Here is a 14,538-nt window from a genome sequence, read left to right on the forward strand (position 1 = left end):
GGGCGCGGGGGTGTCGGCAGCAGCAGCGGCAGCAGCCGCCGTCGCCATGAGCGCGGTGTTGGACGTGCTGTGGGAGGACAGAGATGTCCGCTTCGACATCTCCCCGCAGTGAGTGGCCCTGCCCTCCCCTTACAGCAGAGCTTTCGGGCCCGCCCGGCGTCTGCCCGTAGGCCGAGCAGGGCCGCTCTGGAGGCTAAGCGGGGCTACCACTAGTAGCGCGGTGCATGCTGGGAAGGCTCCTAGTGCGGCTGCGCGGGGCGAGGCGGGGCAGGAGGCGCGATTTCCAGGCAGGGCGGGAAAAGGATTGTGTGGAGGCTCGGGCGGGTTGGCCGGCTGCGGGGTTCTGGGCAGATGGGGTCTGGTTGCCTTTCCCGATCTATAAAAGAAAAGGCTGCACATTGGAGGACTCAGGGAAGGGTATTCTTTTCCCAGCCGTCCGTAGCGTTACCTGGCGCTGAGAAGTAGGAACAGACATGAGGTGTGTGTGTCTGAGGGGATGGTGCCAGTCCCCGTAACAAGGACTCGGTGTCCTTTCCGTGGTGTTGGCAGCCTGAGCTCACGGAAAGGGGCAGCGGCTGTGCAGTCGCTGAGGGGCCGGAACTGAAGGGTCGTGCTCATCCTCGGGGAGGCACAAATGAGCAGCTGGTTGGTGGCGATTTTCAGGGTGGAGGCTGAAAGTCTACTATTGTCTCCCTCCTACTCAGTTGACCCTACTGAGAACACCCCTTGTTCCTCAGACGTGCTGCCTGCAGTAACTTTAGAAACATGAAATTCTATCTTGGGTATTTAAGCAGTTCTGTCTCATTTTCTTGCAGAATTGCTTCCACATTTTCTTTAATGCTAATATTACTATTCTTGATAACTCCTGTCGAATATCTTTTATTCTGTTCTGGTGATGAGTTGTTGATTCCACACCTAGTGTCTTGATCCTGATCTCCAGTAGTAGCTCAGGGAATTCCCCTCCTGATAATGCATTTTGTTTGTCATGCCAATAAGCTGAAGAGTTTTGGCTGCTTTACACAATGCAATTAAAATACAGCAAAATTTCACGCTACATCTGTTGTTATGTAATTAACTGATTAGACCAGTTAAATAAACCCAAAAAAAACCAAACAACCAAACCACACCCATTATGGAATGTTTAGCAGAGCATTTCACATGTCGGCATATGTCTGATACTTCCTTTGCTGCCATCTATTCTTTCCTGACTGTAGCTCCACTCCTTGTGACCTAAAAGTACAACAAGAGGCAACAAACTCTATCCATTAAAAATTATGTGAATGCAACATTTTTGCTTTTCCCTCCCATTTTCACACACTTTCTCCCTATTTTGGGTTACAGTTTGCTTGGTCACTCTTGCTACATAATTATTTATTTATGGATATAATTTAATAGTAAAGGTATTAATATTTTTCATATGCCAGATGTAGTGATAACCATTTCAGGTATATAATGTTGATTTGTCTGTATGTATGCATGCATATGTGGATTTTTCCATATGTATGATGCACTAAGCAAAAAAAAAAGGAAAAAGGAAAGCAAAGTGGGGAACAGAAATGGCCTTCTTTTGGAGTATAAATCGAACTATTTCTCATTAGGTAATTTTTTTTCTTCTGTTTTCTTTTAGACAAATGAAAATGAGACCTGGAGAGGTCCTTATAGACTGCTTGGAGTCTGTTGAAGATACCAAAGGAAACAATGGAGACAGAGGTGACCGCATACTCGGGGAAATTGTAAACTTTCTAATATTTAACCTGTGTAGGTTCATGAAAGCCCTGTCTGGTTTCCTTTGAACTCAGTATCAGTGATCTGTTGCAGAAAATAGATCCTGCCCATTTGACAGATCTGTCTCGCCTTGGAGTATTTTCAAATAGGATCTCTTGCTCAAAGCTGCGGGAAGGTGATAATCTTGTCTCAGAATTTCTTTAGAATTGAAAGTCTTGTAAGAATAATCCTTTTATAAACATTCTGGCAATCTTTTGCTGTAACCGTGATTAAGGCTTAGTTTTTCCTAACCTGGTTTAAACTGAATCAGTAAGGAATATAAATAAGTAGCGTGCAAGGGCATGAAGCTGCCAGCATGCTGAGATGACCCTTCCTGGGGTTGGATGTGCTGATGTACAGGCTACAGAATTGAAGAAATTTGCATGTGACATGGAGGGGTGAGGTTATTCATGAAGACAGCTGCCATAGTTAACTCACTGTCTTCCCCTTCTCCTCCCCAGAGCAGTTCTGCACTGATTGTGTCTCTGCATTTTTACCATAGGCAGGTGGATGTGAAATCAGCAACTGTTCTTGGTTTGGTTTTGAGGAATACTGGTATATATTAGAGGTTGTTTGATTTGTTCCTTGCTGGATTTTCTGTCCTAGCATTAAAAAAAGCCAAAACCCGAAGTGTTTAGTGATTTTTCTGCTGGGATGTGCTGTGCTTTTCTTTTTTTTCCTATCAAGGGGAAAGAATATTTTGATGTTTCAAAACTAGAGGTAAATATTTACCACAGAATGGAACATTTAATTTAATGGAAGTTATTCAGATTAAAACTGTTTACACTCTTTATTTCCAGGGAAACTGCTTGTAACAAATTTGCGGATTATTTGGCGCTCATTGTCATTGCCCAGAGTCAATCTCTGTAAGTATCATCTCCTGTTAAACAACTGCAAATTTTGTATTTCCTTTGTGGTGGCATGCTATTCATTCACAATAGTGTTGATTAGATTAAAGTATAGTTCTTTTGCTCTGTTAAGTTTGAAATAAACTAATGAATCTATCTGTAATACAGGAACTGTTCTAATGATTCATAGCAAATTGCTAATATTCAATGTTAATGTCTCAGAACAGAAGCTGAAGAGTACTTCAAACATATTTTCCATTTGGCATGTGTGGGATTCATTCATTTTTCTAGAAAGAAACAAAAGTTTGAGTTTCTTTACACCCTGCTTTACTTGTACCTCTTGTTGCCACCTGTTTATTCATATTCTGTATTGTCCTACAGTTTTTATTCCCCACGAGTACCTGTCTTTGCAAGTTTACTCTTGTAAACTCTGAATAAGCTTCTAATTTTAACTGTATGAGTAGCTAGCAGGTCTGCGTGTATTTGATTTCCTGAAACAGGGGCAGGTTGCATGTACTATGTACCCAAATTATTTCCAGTGCTCAGTTCCCAATAGCCAGTCCTGAAAAATCTGTATTCTGTTCATAATAGGTATTTGCTTGCATATTTAAGTTTTAAAATAGACCTTTTTAGAGGAGATCACAAAGAAACTTACAGAGTAGTTCAGCCCTATAGAAGCTCAAGGAAGTCTAGCTTATGGCTTTAGAGTTTAAAATACTCTCTAGCTTTCAAGAGAATGCATTGTCTTACATTAAGGGAATATATAGACAAAAAAAAGTACTTTACTGGACGCCATTTTTGACCATTGCCATTTCTTTTAGTTTTAGAAAATTTATTATAAACAACGTAGGAAACAGTCTTTTTCTCTATTTTCATAAGTATTAATTCTGTAAAGACCAAATATTCTTACCAACATAACTGCTGATACATCTGAATTTTTTGAGAAGCAGAATCTTCCCAAAGCAAATTCTAGTTCTCCTTTGATTATTTTTTTTCTTGCAACCTGGCTGTGCTGTTATTGATATCAGTAGCAGGATTGTCATGGACATTCAGGTTTAGCTCAGCAGCATTTTAGAGTGTCCATTTGTTTTAGGAAGAACGTCTGGGATTGTTTCTGGTTTTATTTTGTATCAGAGCACTACTGTAGAAAAGGCGAAGTGAAACTTATAACTGTTTTTTCCTCCTCTTTTTGTTTCTTCTCCACTTACACTTTCCATTTTGCTTCTTTTTTTCTTTGTCATCTCCTTAGCTCTTCTTCAACAAAGTATTATATTGATGTAGAAAGTTTTATTTCTAAGGGTAAAATTTATCAGCAACATCATGATGAAACAGATCTTGTTGAGGCAACAGTCAAATGCTGAAACAAGGGAAATTCTAGATTTAGGAGAAAAACGTTCACAGTGATGGCAGTCAAACAGTGGAACAGGCTCTCAGAGTGGTTGTGGAATCTCCTTCTTTGGAAATACTCGAAACTCAATTGTACAGTACCCTGAGCAGCCAGATGGAGTTGGTCCTGCTTTGAGAAGAGCATCGGAGCAGACAACCTCTCAAGGTCCTTTCCTGATTAAGTTAGCCTTTGATTTTGTGATGAGGGCCCAGACCATTAACCAGAATGTCTAACTTTCACAAATAGCATCCAAAGCTGTGCTATAAAATTCAGTATTGTACTTTGTAATTTTGATTATTATTTCTTATTGTTCTCAAAACGGTTCTTTTTTTTTCTCCCCTAACTTTTAGCTGTTGGTTACAACTGCATTATAAATATAACAACAAGAACTGCCAACTCAGTAAGTTTCAAAAAATACTTAAAATAATAAAAGAAGCTCTAATTCATTGTTTATACTTATTGCACTATACTGACAATAATCTGAAAGTTTACTTGCAAAAACAGTAATAGAATAGTAATGGAAGTTTAGTTTTAAAAGTTAAGAGAGTTTTACATTTCTGGAGAGTGTGGTTTTAGTCAGTTTCTTAAGGCAGTAAAACTCACGTAATCGCACTGTTTGGGGATTCTTCTGCCCTCTAGATGGTCAAGCACATTATTGGCTCATTCTGTCTAAATTTAACAAAAGTCTAGAGAGGCATTGATTTTGTGCAAGAAAGCTCTCAAATGCATAGCCTGAATTACATGCAACTGTGAAGCCATTTGTTTGGCTTGCAGCAAAGAACTAGCAGGGAGATTATGTAGGTTCCCTGGGCAAGCACATGGTAACAAAGCCAAAAATACTGTTTCAGTCATGATACTGCAAATGTATAGCAGGCAGGCTTTATTAGCTCTGCTGTTGATGGAACTGCTAGTTTCTCCAAAAATACTGGGTTCAGTTGAAGACAGCAGTAGATCAGCAGAACCAGGATTACAGTTTCAGATACACTATTTAGAACAAGAGTTATGTTAAGATTATTTATTGCCTGTACAGTCAATCTACTATATTGTCAAAATATTAAATTTCATTTTTGCCTTACAGAAATTACGAGGGCAGACGGAAGCTCTGTATATATTGACTAAATGTAACAATACACGGTTTGAGTTCATATTTACCAATGTTGTCCCTGGGAGTCCCAGACTCTTCACTTCAGTTATTGCTGTACACAGGTAGCATACTTAAGATAGTCTTTGTTCAGTTACAAAATCCAATTAATCAAATATGTGGGATTACTATTGCTGATCGACCAAGTGTGTAACTGCCCTTATTCTACATTCAGAAAACTTTCCCAACAGAGAACAACACAATCTCTGGAAGGAAGGGAAAGAATGATCACAAATTCTAGTAGATAACTGTGCATAATGAAAATTAATGTGTATTAATACCAGTCATTGATCACAATTTATACACCTTGTGTGTATAAACTACCTGAACAAATAAAAGTACAAAAGAGCTAATTTCAGTGTGCATTTTCTATCTATAATAATTTCCCATAATTTTGGACCATGTAATGGAAATGAAGAGTTAAGAGTTAAATCCTGGTCAAAACTCTTAACTGACTACAAAATGGTGAATGTTTTCCACCTAAAGATAAGTCATCTGGATGAATGTGTGCATAATACATTACCACAGGTTTCTATTTAAGAGAGCTATGGAATACTGATGTGTGTATACTGGATGATTGTGACTTAATCGGCAACGAAAAATAAAAGATTCTTGATGTCCGTACTGTGTATAACATGAGACCCAGAAGATTTATCCTTTGCAATAGAGGCTGGGAGATGACCGTCTTAAGGAAAAGAAAGAAATAGTGTATGTGAACAATACAGGAGATCAAAGCAGACATCAAAAAATCCCTTATAAGTTTAAAGACAACTTCATTAAGGAAAGCTGAAATATAATGGTTTACAGAATCACAGAATGGCAGGGGTTGGAAGGGGCCTCTGGAGATCATCTAGTCCAACCCCCTGATAGAGCAGGTTCACCTACAGCAGGTTACGTTGAAATTTTAATAGTACTCTTGTTTTTGTGCAATGTTGTGGTAAGAAAAGTTGAAAATATACAACATTTCATATTTGTGCTAAAACAAACAGTAAAGATAATAGAAAACACTGAAATGGTAACATGTATTTATTTTTTGCAGAGCTTATGAAACTTCTAAAATGTATCGTGATCTGAAGCTGAGAAGTGCATTGATTCAAAACAAGGAACTGAGATTATTACCACAAGAACAAATATATGATAAAATCAATGGAGTTTGGAATTTATCAAGTGACCAGGTATAGTGAAAAATGACACTATGTTGACTACAGCAAAGTTAAAATGTTTTGGCTTTCATCTAGCAATTTTACAATTACAGTTATGTAATCTCAGAGGAATTACCCTTAATTCAGTTCATCAGCTGATGCACGCAGAGAAGTTGATTCCCTATATTTGCTACTCTACAACAAAGTCTCTTTTTGGCAACCTGAAGTCTAAATGACGCGGCCAATATGCAAGGAACTAGATAGACAGTTCCTGTTAAAAAGATGTATTTATGAGTCTAAATCACAGAATCATAGAATGGTTTGGGTTGGAAGGGACCTTAAAGCTCATCTAGTGCCAACCCCCTGCCATGGGCAGGGACATCTTCCACCAGACCAGGTTGCTCAAAGCCCCATCCAGCCTGGCCTTGAACACTGCCAGGGAGGGGGCCGCCACAGCTTCTCTGGGCAACCTGTTCCAGGGCCTCACCACCCTCACAGTAAAGAATTTCTTCCTAAAATCTAATCTAAATCTCCTCTCTTTCCGTTTGAAACCATTACACCTCGTCCTATCACTACACCCCCCAGTAAACAGTCCCTCCCCACCTTTCCTGTAGGCCCCCTCTAAGCACTGGAAGGCCGCTAGAAGGTCTCCCCAGAGCCTTCTCTTCTTCAGGCTGAACAACCGCAACTCTCAGCTTGTCCTCACTGGGGAGGTGCTCCAGCCTCATGATCATCTTTGTGGCCTCCTCTGGACCCACTCCAACACGTCCATGTCTTTCTTAGGTTGAGGCTTCCAGAAAGCTCTGTGTCATCCTGAAAGACAATCGTGTTGTTTCCAAAGTGCTCTGCTGAGTATTTGTATGTTTACGTGCAGCTTTGACTACAGTGTAAGACCATGTTGTCTTTTGATTGCTGGAAATTGGAAATACTGGAATAGGAATCTATGTCTGAAAACAGGGAAAAATGAAGACTGTAAGGAAAAAATAGGAAACATTTCTATTATTTTACAGGGCATTAGTTGCAAGTATTTCCCAAAGCCATGAAACAAAATGAGAGCTGTTATTTCTGTCTGTGCAATTTTAGTCCAGGATGGAAATAGGATCCATCCTGACAAGATAAAAAGTTCTTTCCTCTACGTTCCCTTGGCACATATCTCCACAGTTGCCTAAGTTTAACCCACATGCCATTATACTTACACTATATGCCAATTCCAGATCTGTACAGTTAAGAACACTCTCAGATGCTTCATGTACTCCCATGGGGTCTGCTGTGCTGTGATTTGATCCTGCTTTGCTGCAGTAATAGGTACTCCCAGCTATTTTCACCACTTGGGTGCTCTTCTCTTTAAAGATTGGATCTTGCTTCCCTGCAATCAGTAGAAGCATTTTGACAGGTTTTGGTGGGAAAGAATCCAGCTTTTATGGAATTAAATACGAAGCTGAAGCTGTATGCTGCTTGTGTTTGAATGGATAGCAGTAATCACCGTGTTTGGAAAAAAGGCTCTACACTGCAAAGCAGTTCTAACATACCTTTTCTTTAACAGGGAAATCTGGGAACGTTTTTTATTACTAATGTGAGAATAGTTTGGCATGCAAATATGAATGACAGCTTTAATGTCAGCATACCATATCTACAAATTGTAAGTATCTGAAAACAACCATTTTCAAAATGAAATGGCGTCAATTCAAGCCTTCAGTTAAAACTCCCAGTTTGCCAAAATTAGTATTTCATGTCCCACAGTCAGGGAGGAATTTAATCTTACCAGCATCAACCACAGGGTAGATTTTTTTTTTGTTGTTGGTCCCAATTAATTGCAGGCTTCCATGGGCAGGTACAGATGTTCAAAATGGCTTGTATTTCCAATTTTCAAACTATTTACTATGATGCTTCATGACACCTGCATACACTGGGATTAATGATCTATGAACCTGATGTTCAGAAATGAACTGTTACCACTTTTGACAAAAACACATTTCCCTGAGGTTCAGCGGTTCAGGTTTGTAATGACAAATGGGAGGCAATGCTGGTAGCAAAGCTGCCAGAACCAGTAATTGTAGTTAGTACAATGTTAAAAAAAAGGCAGATTTTTATCAAGTAATTCTGAACTTTTAACGGTTTTTACCTCTTTACCATTAGCGTTCAATAAAAATAAGAGACTCAAAATTTGGCTTGGCACTTGTGATAGAGAGTTCTCAGCAGGTAAGAAGCTTTAATAGCCTTTTTTAATTGGTTACATTTTTATATCTAATAGTTCTCTAATTCTGAAATGTTACAGTGCTATTTTTAACGTACTTAGAGTGTTCCTTTTGTGTGGCCTTTTGAACACATCTTTGCACTGCTTAAAATGTCTGTATGTTAAGGTCAATATGGCTGTTGTGGATTATGGTTTCTCTATGTGTGAAGCAACAACAGAGCAGCATGACTAGTTAAAATAAAGTAAAATAACTGTTAAAAACAGATTATCTTTGGGATCTAATAACTTCTATGCATAATTAAGACAGCTATTTTTAACCTTTTTTACTTGTGTATCTGTTTTGCTGTAAGAGATAAAATTATTTTTCTTCAATTTGACCTTAATCAGAAATACTTTTAATCATGATTTTTTTTTGGTGATTTTTGGTTGGTTGGGGTTTTTTTAAAGTTCAACTAACTTTATTTACTGTGTCTGAAAGCTTCTTTAATAACAACATCAAGATTAACAGACTAAACATTTGCTGAATAGCTAGAAATAAATCATTAGTATCACTTCTGAATTTCTCCCACCCTTGTTTGCTTTTATTTTTTTTTGTAAGAAGTTTGTTCCCCATTTATGTCATGGGCTAACAGTTAAAAGCTTATTTACCTCATAGAGAAACATTGTCATTGTTTGTACTTCACCCGTGGTTTAAGTGACAGAATGAAAATAAGATAATACCAAAATACAGATAACATTTTATCAGCAAAATTAAATTTGCCATCATTAAACTGCAAATCCCTGTTAAGGGGGAAAAATTGTTTAACTAATAGGCAACACTAAAAATATATGTCATCTTTTCTCCTGTTCTATAGAGTGGAGGATATGTACTTGGTTTTAAAGTAGACCCTGTGGAGAAACTACAGGAGGCAGTGAAAGAAATTAATTCACTTCACAGAGTTTATTCAGCTAACCCTATATTTGGAGTGGATTATGAAATGGAAGAAAAGGTACTCCACTCATTTATTTTAAATTAGATACAATATTATGTTAACAGCAGTAATAAAAATATATTAAACATTTTCTATGTGGATTTACTTCTGTATTTTAATTTGCAGCCTCAGCCTCTTGAAGATCTAACAGTGGAGGAGGTTCAAGATGATGTGGAAATAGAATCTGATGAACATACAGATGCTTTTGTGGTAAGCTGCTCCACAGAACACTACAAAATAAAAAAATCCTTGTTCAGTTATTCAAATGTAAGCAATGCACAGCTGTAGTCCTCTATTACAGATATGCTACAACTGAACCTTCTAGATTTAAAACACACCTACACACTTTTTATTCAAAATCCTGATTACTACAGGAATTTATTCTGTGTATGGATTTTTAAGTTAAGAACAAATTATTATTCAAAATAAATAGCAGTAGATATTTCAAGTAATAGTTGTATGTAGCTTTTCAACACATTAAGATGAGGAATAGCTTGAAAACCAGCAGTCTGATATAATCAAATACATTCTATTAGAATGAGTCTTCCTTCTCTTGGAGCATATTAATAGATGGTGATATATGTATGTTCAATATCCATCTAAGATTCAAACTCAAAAGATTTTTAAAAAGGCAGCAATAATTTCGAGTTACTCCTGACCACCTTTGCATTCCTGACAGTACCCATTCAGAAAACTGTATTAGTATCTGTCTACCAGTATTTCATGAAAATTTACTTTTAAATGCATTAAGTTGCTTGATGACCTTCTTTCTAAGAATTTCCAAATTTACTGTGCAACCCAGTAACACCTGACTGCATGACTGACTGCACAGGCAGACTGCACATGTTTCCAAGTGCTAGCCTTGACACGTTGACAATTGACCTGTTTCCTTAATTAGTCTCTGAAATTTGCTAAATCAGCAGTGCTAGCACCAATCTCATTTCTACGTTCTTTTCTTTTGCTATCATTTGCTGATGCAGATGAGCTCTTAGCTCTTATTTTCTCTCACTTATTGCCTTTTTTTTTTTTTTCATTTTTGCACATTTTTATTATCCTTAAAGGTGGATTCTGTTTGTTCTGTTGGTGCCTTTGTCACCTGGATTAAATAGCTGCGCCTTGCATGTTCTAAAACAAAACCTGGAAGCTGTAAATGATTAGAAGGTGGTTGCTATGGGAGATGCCCAAGGAGTGGCACCACACCAATATTCCATAACACCTAATGGCTGCGATGCAGTTCTGTAGAGGCTTGTATAGCTCGAGAGCCAGCTGAGCACAAAAATGCTTTCCTTGCTGCCCCTTGCCAGTCTGTAGGGGCAGCTGAAGCAAGATCTGGCTCTTTTTGGTGAGTAGGAAGAGCTTGCTTGTCCAGAGACTACTAGAGCTGTGGATGTCTTCAGAGATCTGATTTCCTGAGGAGTTTGAGCCTTAATTTCGACATGTACAGAATGGGAAAGATGGTATTTCTTTCCCAGCTCTTTCTTACTGAGAGTAGAAAAATTCGTTTATTTGTTCAGTTACTTTGTGTTCGTTTCTTAGATTGACCATGACATTAACTGAATTTTGATATTACTTACGTGTTTTAAGTTAGTTTTTTAGTGGAATAAAAAATGCTGCTGCATGTGAGGCAGAAAATGCGAGGATGCTGTCAGTTTGCCTTCATATTAATATTTTATTCCCTGTAAAGTATTTGTCAGTGGAACAAATGTAATATGAAATTTTTTCCATTTTAAAATCTTTGTTTACTATGATGGAAAATTCAAATATTTGTATTTAATGAAAAATAACATAATCACCAACTCCTTTCAGAACCCTTTTGTAAATTATTTCAACATAAAAAAAAACTCTGATCTTCTTTATAAAACAAAAATTAAAACCACACAGACTGGTTTGTTGAAGAGAACTTACCAAATACAGTTCTGACCACAAGGAATTATTAGCAGATTTGGTTTTAGAAATTTTTTTTTTGTCAAGGTCGCGAGTTCTTTTTTTTTCTGTCTCTTTCAGGCTTACTTTGCTGATGAAAACAAGGTAAGAACATCTTTTTTTCATATTATTAATTTAATTTTGTTAAAATGGGAGAATAAAATTTAAAAGTACCTTCTCCTTTATTTTATTTTCTCTCCTATCTCGTGCATTCAAAAAAGCAACATGATCGGGAGCCTGTTTTTTCAGAAGAACTGGGACTTGCAATAGAGAAGCTAAAGGACGGATTCACACTCCAGGGACTCTGGGAAGTAATGACCTGATTGAGATTGGCATGCATTTGCTTCCGAAGCAAGGAAAGACTCTCAGTTCTTACTAGGCTTGTGAGATCAGTAGCAGATAATTTTGAAGTACCAGAGTAGCAGAGGAAGAACATGCCAAAGCTAAAGAGCAGGCAAGTATTAGATATAGTATGCCCTCAGGATATGCCGTAAAGGAAAGATTATTCAAAACCCTCATATGTGTAAAAGCTTCGTATTTATGACATTGTTTCTGTAAGTAGTGGGAGGACAAGCAGTATCGAATATAAGGAGTGGCTGGGCCCCAGCTGCTGCTGGAAGTCCCACCCCTGCAGGCAGTCATGTGTTCCACAAGCCCCAGAAGTCCCGCCCTTCCTCTGGGCACACGGTGTAAGGACCCAAGAGGTCCCTTCTCTCTGTGTCAGGCTATAAGGACCTGGTAGTCCCTCGCCACTACGTGCATGGTGGCTGCCGTTATTTCAGCCACCATTATGTAAAATGTCATACCCCATGTCTTCATACTGCGTGGTGATTGGCTCACTGCGGGTTTTGACACACGTGCCCCAGGTGTTTTCAGGTGTGTGATTGGCAGGACCAGCCTACCCTGTCCTGCTTCTCCCAGGAGGCCCCCTCCCCTCACAACACAGAGTCCACCGTGGTTTTTCAGCCACCATTTTATGGCAGGTAGTCACCATATTTTGTTCTTTACAACTTCATGACGCATGTGTGTACATACTGCCCTGTGATTGGCTGCCAGGACTGGCCACCGCCTGTCATGTTACCTGGAAGTGTGTCAGAGGAGGAAACTTCCTACATACATGGAGGCCACCATTTGAGATAGGGCAGTGTGTGGTATATAGTTTGATTCTTGTGGTGGGTTGACCCTGGCCAAAATGCCAGGTGCCCACCAAAGCCACTCTATCACTCCCCCTCCTCAACTGGACAGGGGAGAGGAAAACAAAATAACAACAGGCTTGTGGGGTTGAGATAAGGACCGAAAGATCACTCAGCATTTACTGTCACGGGCAAAACAGACTCAACTTCAGAAAAATGTAATTTATTACCAATTAACAGAGAGGAGTAATGAGAAATAAAACCAAATCTTAAAACACCTTCCCCCCACCCCTCCCTTCTTTCCCGGGCTTAATTTTGATCCCAATTTTCTCTCACTCCACCCCTCCAGCAGCACAGGGGGGGAAAACAGGGAATGGGGGTTGGGGTCAGTTCATCACACTGTTGTTTTCTGCAGCTCCTTCCTCCTCAGGGGGAGGACTCCTCACACATTTCCCCTGCTCCAATGTGGGGTCCCCCTCACAGGAGAAAGTCCTCCATGACTTCTCCAGTGTGAGTCTTCCCACAGGTTCAGTCCTTCATGAACTGCTCCAGCGTGGGTCTCCTCCATGGTATGCAGTCCTTCAGGAACCGACTGCTCCAGTGTGAGCCCCCCTCATGGAGTCTCTGGCAGCAAACCTGCTCCAGCGTGGGCTTCCCTCTCTCCACGGGCCACAGGTCCTGCCAGGAGCCTGCTCCGGTGCAGGCTTCCCACAGGGTCACAGGTTCCTTCAGGAATCCACCTGCTCCGGCGTGGGGGCCCTCCGCCAGGTGTAGGCAGTCATCTGCTCCACCGCCCATGGGCTGCAGGGGGACAGCCTGCCTCACCACGGTCTTCACCACAGGCCGCAGGGGAATCGCTGCTCCGGCGCCTGGAGCATCTCCTCCCCCTCCTTCTGCACTGACCTTGGTGTCTGCAGGATGATTCTCTCACATATTCTCACTCCTCTCACTCGCTGCAATTCCTGCTGCACAACAACTTTTTCACTCTCTTAAATACGTTATCACAGAGGTGAAAAATGCTGTCGCTGATGGGCTCGGCCTTGGCCAGCGGCGGGTCCGTCTTAAAGCCGGCTGGCATTGGCTATATCTGACATAGGCGAAACTTCTAGAAACTTCATACAGAAGGCACCCCTGTAAGCCCCCTGCTACCAAAACCTTGCCACATAGACCCGTTACAATGCTCAATTTAAAGTATTCATGTATTTATACACGGCGATGTACTTTCCCATAATGATTAAATGAAATTTCCGTAACTTGTTTAATGTTGTGAAACACGGAGATACCATCATACGCAGAACACTTCTGTACCTGGGTATGTTGGCTGTGCCACGGCAGCGGTGCTGTGTTACTGATAACTGACAAAAGGCAATACTATTCCAAATATTACTTTTCATGTCTCATAATTTTGTGAAATGCTCAGCACATATCATTCCAGCTACTTAATTGTAATCCATATATCCTCGTACAGGTTTTGGGTTTTTTTTTGGTTTTGTTTTTGGCTAGAGCACTTTTGTTAAGGAATGATCTAGAAAAAGGTGCACACACAAATAGCTTCTGTGTCTGCATCATTAGACTCTTATGATGTTATGTGTTAGAGAGAAATGAGTCATTTCTTGTTTAAAGGAAGATGCAGCTGTTAACGTTTTCTAGTGAGAGAAGACCTGCGCTATTTTCTATAAGTGGAAAAAGTCAAATGAGCTCTACTCTCAGCTGTTGTTTTAGCAGCTGACTTACAGTAGAGTAACTGTGGTGTGAATATAATTGTGGTGATTGTAGAAAATCTTTCAAGGTATATATTTTAATGAAATACTACCTATATTGAAAAGCAATCATGATTTCAATAAACTTTGATAATGTTATGCCTCATTGTAGATCTTGCATTCCAATAGTTGTGTTTTGAGCCTGTTTACATTACATTCAAAGAACATTCTACTATATAAGTGAAAAGCATTCTCTATATGGGCAAAATACAGTCCTTCATCAGTGTACATTAAACAACATAAAATTTTAAATTTGTTTTGGATCTGTATTACCA

The 14,538-nt window shown here is 39.5% G+C and overlaps 1 protein-coding gene across 1 annotated transcript; it reads left to right on the top strand.

Moving 5' to 3' along the window:
• Positions 1-11: 11 nt before the first annotated feature.
• BBS5 (Bardet-Biedl syndrome 5) lies at positions 12-12,180 on the top strand. The gene is made up of 12 exons (XM_009955603.2): positions 12-108; positions 1,628-1,710; positions 2,565-2,630; positions 4,350-4,399; positions 5,078-5,205; positions 6,180-6,315; positions 7,826-7,921; positions 8,419-8,481; positions 9,331-9,465; positions 9,574-9,657; positions 11,452-11,475; positions 11,592-12,180. Exons 1-12 carry the CDS (start codon positions 47-49, stop codon positions 11,691-11,693), a joined length of 1,029 nt encoding a protein of 342 aa, XP_009953905.1. The 5' UTR covers positions 12-46; the 3' UTR covers positions 11,694-12,180.
• The last annotated feature ends 2,358 nt before the right edge of the window (positions 12,181-14,538 follow it).

This window comes from Leptosomus discolor, chromosome 5 (assembly GCF_034619465.1).
Source record: "Leptosomus discolor isolate bLepDis1 chromosome 5, bLepDis1.hap2, whole genome shotgun sequence".
Taxonomy (NCBI): Eukaryota; Metazoa; Chordata; class Aves; order Leptosomiformes; family Leptosomidae; genus Leptosomus; species Leptosomus discolor.

Bases quoted from the DNA above. Each gene is read 5' to 3' on its own strand.
- BBS5 (XM_009955603.2), top strand. From the start codon at position 47: ATGAGCGCGGTGTTGGACGTGCTGTGGGAGGACAGAGATGTCCGCTTC. The intron at 2,631-4,349 runs GTAAGTATCATC...CCTAACTTTTAG, and splicing joins ATTGCCCAGAGTCAATCTCT to CTGTTGGTTACAACTGCATT. The intron at 6,316-7,825 runs GTATAGTGAAAA...TTTCTTTAACAG, and splicing joins GGAATTTATCAAGTGACCAG to GGAAATCTGGGAACGTTTTT.